The sequence below is a fragment of the Eurytemora carolleeae genome, unplaced genomic scaffold (genome assembly GCF_000591075.1).
Source record: "Eurytemora carolleeae unplaced genomic scaffold, Eaff_2.0 scaffold153, whole genome shotgun sequence".
NCBI lineage: Eukaryota > Metazoa > Arthropoda > Copepoda > Calanoida > Temoridae > Eurytemora > Eurytemora carolleeae.
The window spans coordinates 3643-19907 of NW_019396203.1; the positions used below are offsets into that span (position 1 = coordinate 3643).

At 38.7% G+C, this 16265-nt stretch overlaps 1 protein-coding gene across 3 annotated transcripts; it reads left to right on the top strand.

Annotated features, from left to right (window-relative positions):
- Nucleotides 1-1491: 1491 nt before the first annotated feature.
- Nucleotides 1492-15818, top strand: LOC111698000 (uncharacterized). 3 transcript variants are annotated; one of them, XM_023468207.1, is made up of 9 exons: nt 1492-1599; nt 4823-5039; nt 5562-5615; nt 5865-5925; nt 7600-10182; nt 11179-11463; nt 11778-12803; nt 12873-13160; nt 13692-15818. In XM_023468207.1, exons 3-9 carry the CDS (start codon nt 5593-5595, stop codon nt 15654-15656), a joined length of 6231 nt encoding a protein of 2076 aa, XP_023323975.1. In that variant the 5' UTR covers nt 1492-1599; nt 4823-5039; nt 5562-5592; the 3' UTR covers nt 15657-15818. The 3 variants fall into 3 exon arrangements, with proteins under 3 accessions (XP_023323975.1, XP_023323972.1, XP_023323974.1); XM_023468204.1 differs by lacking the exon at nt 5865-5925; XM_023468206.1 differs by lacking the exons at nt 1492-1599; nt 5865-5925 and adding an exon at nt 1609-2190.
- The last annotated feature ends 447 nt before the right edge of the window (nt 15819-16265 follow it).

Consider the following 16265-nt stretch of genomic DNA (forward strand, 5'->3'; position numbering starts at 1 on the left):
ATTGATTTATTGACAAATTTCTTTTGAGAAATATGTTCCTAACCTTTCATGTAATTCTATTCTGATCCCAAATGGGATCGGGGTTGAAAGTACATTTAGGGGCTTGAAAGTTTATTTTATATGTCATTGTGAATTTTGACAAGTTTTTGTGTAAATGTACTACACTTCAGAAATGTGTACTGCATTTAAGGTGTTAAAAGATGTAAATATTAGTATTTAATATAAGAGAAATTATGATTTACAGAAAAATAAACACTCCCTTACAGTAAACATTCTGCGGTATGGAATTTTTTCTACAACTTGACCATTATACTTCCAATTGTTTACAATAACATGGTTTATTTCTGCCCCTAATAGTAATCAATCAACATTTGGGATTGATTAGATGCATAATAGAATATATAGAGAGCATTTAAAAGAATCTCTTGGTATGAATTTTTTCAGTCCCTTTCAGCCTGAAAGGGAGTTCAAAGTGTACAAATCATGTAAATGTTCACAAATTATATGCAGTAGAGTACATTAATACAGTATGTTCCCTAGACTATTCATTTCAATTTCGAAATTTTTAAAGCTGTTAAATAAACTTTATAATGGATTAGGTGAATAAAAACATCATTTGATTTATAGTTATAACGGAAAATCATCGTTTGTATAGTGGAAGGCATAGAGTCTATGTGAAATGATCATTGGTCAATTATGAAACCAGCCTATTTCATAATTTGGGTTTCTTTTAACAAAAATTTTAGATTTTCTATAAAATGATATTCCAGGGCCCAACAGGTTATATAGCATAAATATTTGAAGTACACCTGCAGTATGGAAACAGTACAACAAAATGGCCGTTTTACACTTTTTTCTATTAAATTCCTCTCTATATATTCTATTCTCTATGATTAGATTTAATTATATCATTATATGGACCCTGGTGATCTAATCAGATTACTGTATAATTTTTACTTTATTTTTCGTCGTCGTCATATTTAATAATTTAAAAAAACCGATTCTGAAAACGTATCCACCCAAAAGTGCGATTTTGAACGTGGAATTTGCGCTCAAACTCAGGATTTACATATCTTTAAAAAGTTTTATACGTCTTAAATGAATCCTAAAGAATTTGTCCACAACACTGCATCAGTTCAACTACCTTACATGGCCGGTCTGTCCTTTAAACAGCAATTTTCCATGTAGCTACACAATTTTTATTTTTTAACAGTTTATAGGGGGAAATGGATGGTTTCTATTATATTTGGGAATGAATATTAATGAACTTTTGGATAAAAAAATCAAAAATGGTTTGAAACCTTTAAAAATGCAATTGTTTTCTAGTTCTCCCCCCCCCCCAATATATTCTTTATCGTTGTGAAAGAAAAACAAATATCTAATTGCAAATTTTTTAACACAATTGAACACTTTTCATTGTAAAAAATAATTGTTGCATTGCAATTAGCAGTGGAACTTGATTTCCTGTAATTGTCAAGAATACAGCATAAGTGTCTGTATCCTATTCCTGTTTGTCTGTGTGGCGTGACGTCACAGGTCTGACAGTCCCTGATTTTGGTCTCTCAGACCCCAGGCCAGAGTGCGAGTTTGCGATGACGGGTGAGTTGTTTTCAGCTTATACTTAGAAAGATAAATTTCCCGATTACAGTGAGAAATCAGCCTAGTGAGTTGTGTACAGTGTTTCGTGAACATTTAGGGCATGTCCTGACAAGGGTTTCCGGGTGTAAAAAGTGTTTTTTAAGAAAATATTTGAATATTCTCATATTTGTGTTTGGTCTCAGTAGCGGCGGGTAGTTGAGATGAGTTGAAGCCCGGCTCTCTGCTGTATACACACGCAGGGTTCAACACACCCTTACTCTTTACACTAACCGTCCTAAACAGAAATATGGATTAACACAATTGTCATGCAGAATGTTTCCCTTTTTAACAGGGCTTAAGCGACATTTTTGTAGTTTTGTATTTAGCTTAAGCCAAGTTGTTTGACTGAGAGAATGTGTGTCGTATAGTCGTAATGTAGAAGGGAGGGACGGGACCGTCCAACCGTTGCTGTCCTAGGGCCAGTCAAGCCGCGCAGTCCGGTACGCGTCAATCCGGGCATGCGTATTCCAGTTAGGCCTGGTTGCGGAGTCCGGTCCACGTCAAGTTGCGGAGTTCGGTCCGCGTCATATTGCGGAGCCGCAGGATTGGCGGGTGAGAGTGTATGGCGTATTGGTGAATTAGGAAGGAACGGGAACAAGTGTCTATGCTGCGCAAGGGATTGCTTGTCAAGCCACTCCTACACCTAGCACCGCCTACATGCTTCCCATTTAATTGCATGATAAGGAACTACGCATGCGCATCATGCATAGATTTAGCGTTTTTGTGTTACAAGGACTTACCCTACCCTGTCCCTTCGCTGTTATGCTTTCTCCCCCCTACTCCCACTTCTGGATTCGAGTGCTGAGTAATTAGGGTCAAATTTCCCATTGCCTGCACTTAATAGGATTCCTTTATTCCCTCTTCTCCCACTTGACTTGCATATTGTAGAGTTTGATATTTGATATCGATCAACTTTTCTTTTCTCAATGGACTTTCCTGATTACCAGCTTCGTAATTTCCTTTGTATACACTTCCTCTCTTCCCTTGATACTTCCTCTCTTCCCTTGTATACCCATCCTTTCTTCCCTTGTATACACTTCCTTCTTTCCCTTGTATACACTTCCTCTCTTCCCTTATACTTCCTCTCTTCCCTTATACTTCCTCTCTTCCCTTGTAAATACTTCCCCTCTTCCCTTGTATAAACTTCCACTCTTCCCTTGTATACACTTCCTTCTTTCCCTTGTATACACTTCCTCTCTACCCTTGTATATACTTCCTCTCTTTTCTTGTATATACTTCCCCTCTTCCATTGTATACACTTCCTCTCTACCCTTGTATATACTTCCTATCTTCCCTTGTATACCCTTCCTTTTTTCCCTTGTATACTACCCTTGTATATACTTCCTCTCTTTTCTTGTATATACTTCCCCTCTTCCATTGTATACACTTCCTCTCTACCCTTGTATATACTTCCTCTCTTCACTTGTATACACTTCCTTTTTTCCCTTGTATACACTTCCTCTCTACCCTTGTATACACTTCCTCTCTTTTCTTGTATATACTTCCCCTCTTCCATTGTATACACTTCCTCAGCCTCTCTACCCTTGTATATACTTTCTCTCTTCCCTTATATACCCTTCCTTTCTTCCCTTGTATACACTTCCTTCTTTCCTTGTATACACTTCCTACTTTTCCTTGAATACACTTCCTCTCTTTCCTTATACTTCCTCACTTCTCTTGTAAATACTTCCCCTCTTCCCTTGTATACACTTCCTCTTTTCCCTTGTATATACTTCCTCTCTTCCCTTGTATACACTTCCTTCTTTCCCTTTTATACACTTCCTCTCTACCCTTGTATATACTTCCTATCTTCCCTTGTATACCCTTCCTTTCTTCCCTTGAATAGACTTCCTTCTTCCCCTTGTATACACTTCCTCTCTTCCTTTGTATACACTTCATCTCTTCCCACACTCTTCCTACTTTCCCTTGTATACACTTCCTCTCTTTCCTTGTATACACTTCCTCTTTTCCCTTGTATATACTTCCTCTCTTCCCTTGTATACACTTCCCATCTTCCCTTATATACACTTCCTCTCTTCCTCTGTATACATTACCTTCTTTCCCTTGTGTACATTTCCTCTCTTCCCTTGTATATACTTCCTCTCTTTCCTTTTATGCACTTCCTCTCTTCTCTTGTATACACTTCCTTTTTTCCCTTGTATATACTTCCTTCCTTTCCTTGCATACACTTCCTTTTTTCCATTGTTTACACTTCCACTCTTCCCTTGTATACACTTTCTTCACTCTTCCCATGTTTAGATTTTCTTTTATGTATTTATAAATCACTAATGTTTTTCAATAATTTCAATGCTCAATATTTAACCTGAGATTCGAGTTTGTTCAGTTGTACTAAAGCTCAAAATTTAACTCTTAGAAACCTTTAAAATGAACCTAATCTTCGTTTAGGTCTAGTCTTTTTCATTCAAACCAAACATTAGGTTAAATATTTTCATATATAATCCCCTGGGGTGGGTGAATGTTTTTTAAGCTTGGGGAAAAAATAGAAAAGGGTCTTCTCACATTTTTTTATACTTTTTTCCTCTGAAATTCATCTAGTTTTTTTCAAAACATTCCAGTTGAGCATCATAAAACATAAAAATTGTAGTTGGAACTTTTATTCCTGAGAAAGGGGGGGGGGGGTTTGGAAAACATATACTTTGAACACGCAAAGAACTGCATAAAATCTCTATTTATAGAACGTAATATGGTATTATTTGGACACTGTATTCTACATTTAGTCTGACGCTGTCCAAAACTTTATCTTTATACTACTCTGTTTTTAGTTTTTGTCTCCACATCTTGAAAATTGAAGCTGGGATATTTTGTTTTTCTGGGGGGGGGGGGGTATCCTTTTTTAAAATACATGTATTTTCATTGGTTAAGCAACATTTAAATGGTTGTTAATTAATTTTTGATTTAAATGTTAAAATCACATCTTTGTAATTGGTTTCTGAATAGAATTAAACCCTAGACTAGGGCTAGGGGTCTCCGGTCTAATACTAAACCAGGGAACCAATTTATTAAATAGCACGAAGTAGTTGAACTATGAATAGACTAAGTTGAATCACTTCTCTAACAACTTAACACGGCCACAACGACACCCACATAGTTAGACTTCATTAAAAAAATTTGCGAAAGTTGAGCTAAATATTTTTATTCTATTTTTACAAAAGTTTTGTTTCAGATGTTTATATCCTGTCGACCTGGAGCTGTGAACCGTACTGTACATAAATATTCCGCCTGTGAACTATGCAGGCTCATATACTCAGATAGAGTAAACCATCCTTCGCTAGAACCAACCTTAGAGTTGTCCAGTCTCCTGGTCTACATACCTGGAGTAACCTGAACCAGAACCCATGGATGATGGGTTTTCTATGTTAGATGAGTTTCATGATGATCAGGTAAAGTTTCTGATATATTACCTTTTGGACCCCCCCCCCCCCCAGGCGCGTAGTGGAGGAGGGCCGGTACCCCTGTTGCCCCCTAGTCATGCACCTTCCCAAAAGCCAGAGGCAGGCTCTAATTTAATAAACAGTAAACTTACATATATATTTACTATTCTTATCAATCGACAATGTCACAATTTGTCCATTTTATGATTATTTCTCAAATTCTTTCTCGTATCTTAATCTTATTTACAATATTTTTTCGCGGGGTTTAATTTAAAATGATTGGGAATTATGGTAGACTTTGGGTATATTAATATAGAATTTAAACGTTAATTTTTCTTAATACCGGGTTTTTAAGGGGGGTGCACATCAACCGTTAGGGGGGTATTAAAAAAAAATTTCGCCAAAAGTGCACCCCCCTAGGCTAAACCTCCTAAATCTTTATATATATATATATATATAAATAATTAAATTATATAAAAAAAATTAATAGTTCATAATATGTATTAATAATATATTTTGATTGACATCTAGGCACTAGAACGACAGCTTGAATCTCTACTTGATGATGCTTCCGACCATCTACCAGTAAGTTCTTATCAATAAATATGTTTTTTATTCAATTTTTTCATATTTTCATATTGTTTAGCTTTCATGATACTTCAGCAAAATTAATTTTATTTTTTGAAATATGATCTAACATAGAAACAACCTGGAAACTGAATATATTAGATACGGGCACATTAGAGCATGTTTGCACGGGAGAGGGCAGGAGCAGGAAGGGGGGGGGGTAATGTTGACAATTTAGAGTTAATGGGTTAGAATGTGTTATTAAAGGGAAGTTGATGAGATGATAAACCCTGGTTTACTGCATCTACCCAACATAGATTCATTCAGTGTAAGAATAAGTTCACAGCTTTCTCACAGAATAACAAAGATGGCGCTTATTTCAACCACTTGTGTGCTAAACGATTTATTCACAAAAATCAGGGGTGTATATATATTTAATTGATCAAACTAAGAAATTTTTGAGGGGGTGGGTCTAATGAGGCTTTTAGAGTTGATGATTATTTGTTGTGTGGGCCGGGAAAATATAATTCTAGGAATATATACATCCCTGTCAGACCCTTTTGAACATTATTCAGCTTTGTATTTTTGTTTGAAGTTGATGCACGTACAATAATCTTCAGTTTTCACTAAAATTTGTTATTGAACATGCACTGTACATTGGAATACAGGACCTATTCTTGTACTCTGCACAACACTTTGTATTTTTCAAGGACGGCAGTTGTTAACAAAAATAATTTAGGAGAGAAAAGATATCAATCTTATTGCATGTGTACATACTTCATATGTACTATGTAGGTTGAATATAAAGGGACTGTCACATTTAAAAAAAAAACATTACTTAAGGTGGAAAATGAGATGTTTTTTGTAAGAAAATATATGGCGTTAAGAGTTTGAAATATCGGTGTGAGAAAACGAAAAGCCTCTCCTTGAAACTAAGACTGGTATTTATATTGTTTGAAACCTGAGTGTTCAGTTTTCTCCTCTAGTTCTCTGCTAAGAAATAAATATGTAGAAACGACCTTATTTATCACTTCTCACAATCCTTGTAACAGAAACCTCTGTTCTCAATAATAATTGTAGTTAATACTATAAACAGCACCTTAAAGGGACTAGACGCGTAACTTCAAGTGGAACTCCATGCAAAGATGAAAATCCCCGATTCACAACGGTACCGTTAAAAGATATGTCTGATCAAGTATTAATTAGATATTAATGTTTATAATTGTTTTCTAATTGTGGTTTCTCTACTGCAGGAAAACATAGAGAAATTACTAGAACGAAGCACTCTTAAACCTTGGAAAACGACAATATCAAGCACATTATTGACCAGATGTAAATGTTTCAAGAATACTTCTGTGAATCGGGCATTGTCAACTTTCAATGGATGGTCATTTGTAATTTGCGTACAGTTCCTTTAAATAACCACTGTATACAAGATTCCTGATCGGGAAATATTGATAAGAAATTTTTGTTTTAAATGGAAAGCAAATGAATTGTTGAAAAAAATTACTAAAATAATTTTTTAACCTGCTTTTGATCTGTAATGGCGACAAACAAATTTATGTATCAGCGAATCTACCTCTCTTTCATTAGAGCGAGGGTTTAACATAAATTAGACGAATATTCAAAAACTAGGCTCTTCTTTTTCAATTGTTGAATATTTTCTCTTTGTATACATTGTAAAACAATGAAAAAAAATCGTGGATTTTCAAAATAAATAATAATCGAATTTTGTTATAGGCACTTTTTTAAAATTTTGATCATCTTTAAACCTTCCCTGGGGACATGTGAACTTCTGAAGTCCCAAACAAAATTTGGGTCCGATCGGTTCAGCCGTTTTTACAGACAAAGAGATATTCATTTTGAAAATCACTGCACACTTTGCACTAACTTGTAACATGCACAGTTCAGACCGGGGTGAAGAACCTTTTTTCATTTTTTAAATTTGTTCTTTTCCCCGGAGAAGGGTTGGATCAATATTAATTTCTCTGGGTCTATATAGGATCTGGATGGCGGGGTACTTGGAGAAGGAACGCATGCATCCTCTTCAGTGGATGAACTGGATGTACTGGGACAGGATATATTTGATAACCCACAACCCCCGCATGCAACACCTAGCTATAATCTTCCATCACCAGGGGGACCCATGCTCACCCAGCATAATATCAACCATCCTTTCCGGTCTAGTAGTGTTCATAGTGTACACTCACCCCCACACTCTCATCATGCTTCTCCTGCAAACCATAGTATTCCTCCTTCTCCACATCAGATGCAGTCTCCTGCAAGCATTCCTCCCTCCCCAGCTCAGCATCAGTTCTCCGTACCTTCCCCTGCACAACCCCCTTCTCCTGCAACCTACCTTCCTATGAAATCTCCCGTTAACCTTCCCCCGCCGCAATCTCCCGCCAATGTATACTATTCAAAATCCCCCGCCGCCCTCGCCCCACCACAGTCTCCTCAAAGTGTAAGAATCTCATCCACTCCAGGTCCTCCGGTGTTGTCCCCTCAGCCTGTTAATAACTCTCAAAACTCAATCTTCCTTGCCACACCTTCTCCGACAGGGTCGGTTATTACGGGAACCTCTCTTTTACCCGGAACCGTTCTGAGCGGAAACCAACTAGGAATGCAACCCTTGCAACTTCACTCCAACGGGACAATAGTTAGTGGGGGACAGGTTTATCAAATACAGTTGCAACCTAATGTATCAATGCATGGAATGGTAACTTCTTCTTCTATTAGTTTAACACAGGCGCAACCTTCCCTGTCTTTTAGTCATGGCAAGGGTAAGCAGCCCCAACTGCTTCCCAAACCAACCACTAATGTTAGTCAACAGTCAGGAACTGTTCGTGTATCTGGCCAAGGTGTATCTCAACCTACTCAACCTACCCTTGGATCAGTGAGTTCCTCAGCTCCCCAGCTCTTCATCAATCAAAATGGTGTTATCAGTAACGTGCAGCCAGCTCACACTCCCATCATCATGGGACAGATGATGGCCCAGGCGGGGCATGCTGGGACTCCAATGATAATTCAACAGCCCTCTGGTGGACCCATGTTTGTTCTCCGACCAAACAATCCAGCTCTTCAAGCCAGTCCTACCATAGTTCCTATAGCTGCAGCTCAGACAGGGCTAGCCGGTCAATTCTTCCTGCAGCAGGGTCAACAGAGAGGAATCCTGGGTAACCAGCAGGTTAAACTTATTCAGAACCAGGTTCAGATGCAACAAATTCAAACCTCCTCCGGACCCAAGCTCATAGCTGTGCCATTCGGTCAAACCCTACTCCAGGGTCAAAATTTGATCGCAACTCCATCTTCTGGGGGTATGCAGATGGCTGGTTTAAACAGCTCCGGACAAATACAATTCCAAGCTGCGCCAAACATAACCTTCTCTACTGCTTCAATCATGCCTAACAGCTCACAGGGATTTACCTTTCAACCCCCCACCTCCTCCCAACAGTCATGTATAGGAAACAATTTAGGAATAAAGACAACTCAAATCTTTCAACAAACCTCAGCTGGGCAAATTACTCCGATGATATCTTCTCATGAAAACCTGAATCTAGGAGTAAGTGCTATTCTTGCTCCGAGTCAATCTGTGATACAACAAAATACGCAACACAGGCCGGGTACTGATCCCCCAGCAATGTCTCCTCCAAAAAAGAAGAAATCTAAGAAAAAGAAAAGAGACTTTGATGATGAACCTTCCCAGCAAATGAAAAGTGGTACAGTAGACCTAGGAGCTCTCATGAAAGATGTCGGTCTTGATCTTGATGATCTGGACAGCTGGGATCAGAACCAGGATAGTTCATCTAATATAGATATTGGATATCAGATCAGTGGGGTTCAGAGTCTTAATTCTTCTCAAGAATCAACTTCGTCCTCGGAAACTGAATCCAATACCCAACATCTATCCCAGGCAGATATACTACAGGGACATGGACCACAGCTATTCGTTCCTCAGCTAACGTCACATGTTTCTCAACCAATGACCTACACCACACAGGTGTCCTCCTCACAATCTCAGCCCGTTCTTCAAACCTTATCTCAGGGTTCAAGGATGAGCACAACTCAAATAGTTACCCCACAAGGAATGAGCTCTCAGTTGGTTCCATCCCAGGTTCTTAACTCAGTAGGTCAGATGATGGCTCCTCAATTAAGTGCAGGATCTTCTTTTCAACTGATCCAAGGACCAGACGGACAGTTTATTCTTCAGAGTAGTGCTACTCCTTCTCAACCTACTCCGACACCTGAACCTAACCTACCCCCTCCAACACCTGAACCTCAACCCCCCGCTGCTGTTACACCACCTAGAGCTTCTCCTCGTCCTGCAGCTAGAACTCGGCAACCCATGGATCCAAACAGAACTCCGCTCATGGAGGATGAAACCCTTCCGCCGGGTTGGCATAGGAAGGTGTCTCAGAGGAAGAGCGGAGCATCCGCGGGTAGATACGAGGTGTTTATCATTGGCCCGTCTGGGAAACGATTTAGATCTAGAAATGAGTTAAAATCCTTCTTTGAGAAAACGGGGGAGAGCACTCTGAACCCAGATGATTTTGATTTCTCCACATTCGGCCGGAACAATCCTAAGGTGAGAAAATTTTGTTATTAATTAGCCTTAAGTGATTTAAAGGGGTTTTATTTTATTTTAATTTTACGTAGCGTAGGAAAACTATTCTGAATATATCTAAGAAATGCAGGAGAAATGACGTGTCAGCTTAACACGCACAATTATTGAATAGACGACATTTGAGGAATTTGTTAAAATCTACGAACAAATTCGTAAAGATTAAGAATTTCAATATGATGATAGAAAAGAAATTATTGATTCTAGCATTGATTTATAGACAAATTTCCTGGAATTTTTTTTTTGCAAAGACGACATTTCAAGAATGTGAAGAAATCTGCGAATAAATTCATTAAGAAAAAGAAATTAAATATAATGATGAAAATGAAATAATTGATACTAATTTTGTATTATTGAGAAAATTTCAATTGAGAAATATGTTCCTAAATAGCTAATTACTGTACAATTTTTAATACATTTTTCGTCGTCGTTATTTACTAGCTTTTAAAAAAATTGATTCTCAAAACGTAACCACCCAAATGAATGATTTTTTAAAGTCAACTTTGCGCTCAAACTCAGAAATTGTGCATCATTAAAACGTTAAAATGTCTCAAATGAATCCTAAAAAAATACTTCACAACACAACATTCTCAGCTACCATACATTGCCGGTCACTCCCATAAACACCTTGATCAAATTGATTTCCTTATCAACAGAAAGATAAGGATGCGAGTGCAACAATAAAGTTTAGTATTAAGAAGGAGTTGAGATGCTCACAATGACTCACCAGATAACTTGCATTTTAGTAAATCCGCAAATTCCCTTTTCATCTTTGGTTAGATGCTTATTAATTCATTCTCATCAAAATTTAAATAAATCAGTTAACTAATAATAATAATAGAACTAGACTTTGAAGTGTTTTTTTTCGACCATTGAGAGAAAAATGATGTTGAATTGCATTTCTGATTTTCTTGAATTGGGAGACCATTGAAGTATAAATTCTAATAATTGTTTTCTCAGAGTGGAGGTTCAAGCTCCGGGATTATTCCTTCATCCAATCCTTCATTTCCTCAGCGAGCTTCATCATTCATCAGTCAGTCATCCATTAATCAGTCATCCACCAGTACATCAACCATCCTTCAACCCCCGTTGAACACTTCATCCATCCAGCAGTTTTCATCCCATTCCTCAGTATCCCTCTCCTCTACTGCTCCATCATCTCTTAACACTGTTTTCAATACATCTTCCATTAATCCCTCCTCTTCATCCTCCTCTGTATATTCCTCAACACAATCTAATATTCAGGTAATTAATTATTCCAGGAAATAGTGGGAAGTAGTTGATCCACTTGTGTGCGCCGGTTTAAGTTCAAAAACAGTGGTTTTATATAGTCTACGTAGTCCAACTACTTTCCTATTTACTAAACTTTGCTCTAGAGTTAAATTATTCTCGTCCTATTGTAACAATGAGTTCAGAGAATTTTTTTAAATTTTACAATTTCGGTTTGTTATTATCAATTTAGCATTCCTTCCAGCAACCCAATCTCTGAACTCGATTTATTATTTCTTATATTTTGAAAATAATAAAAAATCATTTTAGACATAATTCCTATATTACAGGGTATTCTTGGATCTCAGGTTCCCCAGGTTCGAACTACTCCGTCTCAACTCAACCCGCTATCAGAGACTGAGCTAATCAAGAAGCTTGAGGTTACAGGGATGGCATCTGTAGCAGCAGCTAGAGCTCTAGAGACTGGAGTTCAAAGCTTGAGTTCAAGGAACAATCTGCTCCAATGTATTCAGCAACCTCTGCCCCAGTCTGCCCTGGTTAGTCCTCCAGTGCTTGAGATGTCCCGGGATCCAACCCGAGCTCCGAGTTCTCTAGACATACATAAACCTCCTCCATCCCTAGATTTATCTAGTTTATCAATCCCTCCTTCTCCTCTACAGGATGCTGATGAGCAGATCTCAAAACTATTAAAAACCCTTCATCAGCAGCCTGGGATAAAGAGTGAAGAAGAGAAGATGGAGGATATCTTTAACTCCTTGTCAAGCAGAAGAATTATCCCTCAAACCCGTCCTCATGGAGTAAAATCTCCCGAACCACCGGTGATCACGTCAATGAAATCCTCGGTGAAAAACTCCGGAGTGTTTAATGAAAACATTCCTTCTCCCTCGATGCCCATCCTGCTCCCCCAGGTTCCAATATCAGAGAGTGCCAAGGTTCAAGAAGGAGGATTGTTTCAGAACTCTTATCTCGAGAATTTAGCTAAAACTCAAATTGGAGATAAACGAGGACGATCTCGAAGTAGCTCCGGAACCGTAAATATACTGAGTCCAGGACGGATGCCTCCTCTTCTCTCTCCGACCTCGGGACAAAAAGAGCATTCTCTCAACCAAATGAAATCTTCATCTGTGATACAGCAAACCCCAAGGTTCGACTCTAGCTCAGCTCAGGGTGGACCTCCGAACGTGACAATCCAAACCACAATACCCGCCCCGGCAGGGATGAGTATGGGCGGAGCAGGATCCCAGATCCGAGCTATGCAGCATGCTCCACCCAACACTAGACTAGTCAGGGGACCCAACGGTCAAGTTACTCTTCAGAAGTTTCAAACAATCGAACTATCTCCTGGAATGCAAAACGTAAGTTGAATAAACTTTTATTTCAATACAAAAACGTTTAAATTCAGAAACTTATTGATTATTTTTTAGACGTTTAAGATGGTTGCACAAAGGATATCTGATATTGAGGCTAAGATTGTTAAGACTCCTCAGGATGAAGCTGAGCTTGCTTCTCTCCAGGCTAAACAACATCAGATACTATCCACTGGGAGACCAGTATCTAACCAGCCTGTTTCACAACCCAGCATACCTCAACCATCTCCCTACAGAGCTCATTTAACCCAACCTAAACCTAACTTCTTACTGAGACCCAACCCTCCTCTGAGCCAAGCTCAACCGGGTGCAGGTTCTAACGGTCCAAATCCTAATTTTATCCAGGTTAGATGGAATATTTTATTCTACCTTTCTTGATTTAATTCTAGACATCCCTCACTCCTTCAATAAATTCACAGGGCCTAAATTTTATTTCCTTGGGGAAGGGTTAAGGAAGAAGAAATTAAAGGATTCTAAATTTTAAACATTTTTTAACACTAAATATAGTTTACATATCATTGATGGAAAGAATGAAGTGATATATGTCTCTTTAAAAAATATAAATTACTAGGTGAAGGGCCCTGCGATACCCGTGGAAAAAAAAGAGAAAAAAAAATTGAAAAAATATTTGTTTTTTAGTTTTTTTTCCGTACAAAGAAAAGATGTTTACAGATAAAGACACAATTAAAAGCNTTTTAAATTTTAAGTGTTAAAACAGGGGTCAAAACGTCAAAAATAAATATAATAAAAGGACTTATTAAGTTTATTCTGGAACGATTACAATATATTTCTCCTCTCATAAAACCAGGATAAAAGCTTATTCTTGGGGAATGTTTTGTACTGCTGAATTCTTGGTTAATGATAGTTCTATTTCAGGGAGCTCAGCAAGATTCTAGAATCATTTCTCAAATCCCATTCAACAAACTTGCTCAAAATATACCAGCTCAGAGTCTAATGGAGGGTGCAGCTCCCTCCCTAGTTCAATCCAACCCTGGATTCCATCCTTCCTCGCTGCCACCACAACTCAAACCTTCTCAACCTCAACCTTCCATAATTCCTCCGCTGACTGAAGTACAGAAGAAAATTGTCGCCGAGTTCAAATCCAAGATATCTAATCTTCCTCCAGATCAACAGCAGGCGTTCATTGCTCAAAATAAATCGAATCTCATTCGTAAACTAAACTTCCAACCTTCACAAATACATACATTGCAGGGAGGACGACCTCCGCTCAATCAACCTTTACTTCCTCCCATTCAAATTGAACAGCCCCGACCTCCAATGATGCTGCTCCGACCTCCGATGGTCCCTCAGACTATCCTCCCAACCCTCCGTCCTCCTCCAACAGTAGTCCCGGAGCTTCATAGTTTAAATCCTCCGGAGTTTGGAGTAATCAGACAACCAACCCTTCCCCCTGTAATCACCAAGGCTAAGAAAATTGCCTGGGTCGAATCTCAGATCAAGAAAGATCAACAAGAGGCTGTGAATCCTAATTTTAAAACTCCGTTCCGGAGCAAGGAGGACGCATGTAAGCGCCTGCTCAGATATCACGTGTTCGATAGTCCCAACATGACCCTGGAGGAATGGAATCAGTCTGAAGATGAGTTTGAGACTAAATCCATCGCCCTGTTGGGTAAATATCACTCTATGCTGAGTAAATACCATATTCTGCTACTCCAGGAGAGCACTAGACTGTGTTCCAGCTCCGAGGAGGTTATGCTGGCTAGACACTGGGAAGCAGACGAACGAGCATCTTTAACAAAAGAGAAAGAAGAATATGCCAGAATAGTTTCAAGGATCAACGAGCTTCAACTAAAACCAAACCTCGAGGGAGACCAGGTGGATGAGTTAGAAAATCTACTGGAGAAAGCGGAACCTGCATTTCCTCCGATCCCTAGCTCCTGGGAGTCCAGGTATGAACAGGTTGTTGGAAAACCTTATGAATCTTCGTCATTTCCCGGCAAAGAACATATCAAACATAAAGTATTTTGCAAGAAACTAGATCGGGTTTCAACTCAGCGCCTTACTCCTCTTCCTTTGGCGGATATTAAGAAGGAACCGGATCTCTCCGAGATGCCTGTTTTAGAAGACGAAAGGTTATTCAGATTTACCGATTCAAAACTATCTTTTAGATCTAGAAATAGTTCTCAAGCAAGTTTAGATTCATTTCGTTCACGGAATGATTCCGGAGCTTCTAAAAAAGAGCTTAGAGTCAATTTGACGAACTTGATGAGTTTCCCGAACCTAAAGAAGGAACTGACAGAGACTGGAAGTATATTTAGTTCATCCTCACGACCTCAGAGCACTGATCTCTCCTCCCCAGAACATGGAGGTTCATTTGTTGGACTTAAGTTTAACCGAACTACCACGGGCAGATGGTCTGCTTCACTTAAACGTGAACTAGAGGAGAACGAGGACAACGAAGGCGGAGATTATCTTAGCGGCGGAGAATGGAAAAAGAGTAGGTTATCGCCCAGGTTTGGTTCGGACAGTGATGACGACTTCACGCTGGCGGATGTTGGCGGAGAGGCAGCTGTTCGATCCATGCTGGAAGAGGAGGTTGAGGACGAGGATGACGAGGAGGAGGACGGAGAAGGAATGAGATTCTTTTCCCACGGAAACCTTTTTGAATCCAATCCGCGTGGAACTCCTGGGTCCGAGGGAGCGGATAATGACTCTGTACAGAACGCGATTAACTCTATACTAGATTTACATGACCGGGGTGGGATTGAGACTCCTGATGACCTGACTAATCTGACCGGACTCCTGGACTCGATAGAAGACGAGGATCCAGCAGATCCTAACCTAGACGCAGCTGTTAAATCTATTCAGGGTTTATTGTAACCCTATCCTGTATCCTGTATCATGTATTCAATATCCTGTATCCTGTATTCCTGTGCCAAATAATGAAATCTCCCCCCCCCGCATCCCTTCGCGCGGCATTCTACTTCTACAATTAGTTAAATTATTTATTTTTGCTACTTAAATGGTATTATTTTAACTGAATAACAACACGGAGGTGGTGATTGGTGACCCCTCTCAAATGTACTTAGTATCTAGGGATTGTGATATTATTTTATTTATTTTATGAAATATTCATGAAAATGCTCAGAATTCTTCAACGTTTTTTTTTCTAAAACTTTCAAGTATGGAGGCATCCTTGTAATAAAAGAAGAGCCGACTATACAGTTTTAAACATTACATTTTCTCTCAAAGTTTTTATTAAAATTTCTTAGTTTCTGCATTTAATTATGACTCGTGTAAACAGAATCTTAGATATTCATACTGCAGCTTTGAGCAACTTATATCAAATGTTTAATTAGTTAATTAATAAAGATGAAATATTCAATTTTTTTATCTTAATTTACTTTCAGATTGGATTAATAGTTTGACATTGGAAACGTTTGGAGAATGGAGAAAGCATATTTAAAAGAATTTTAAAAACTGTCCAAG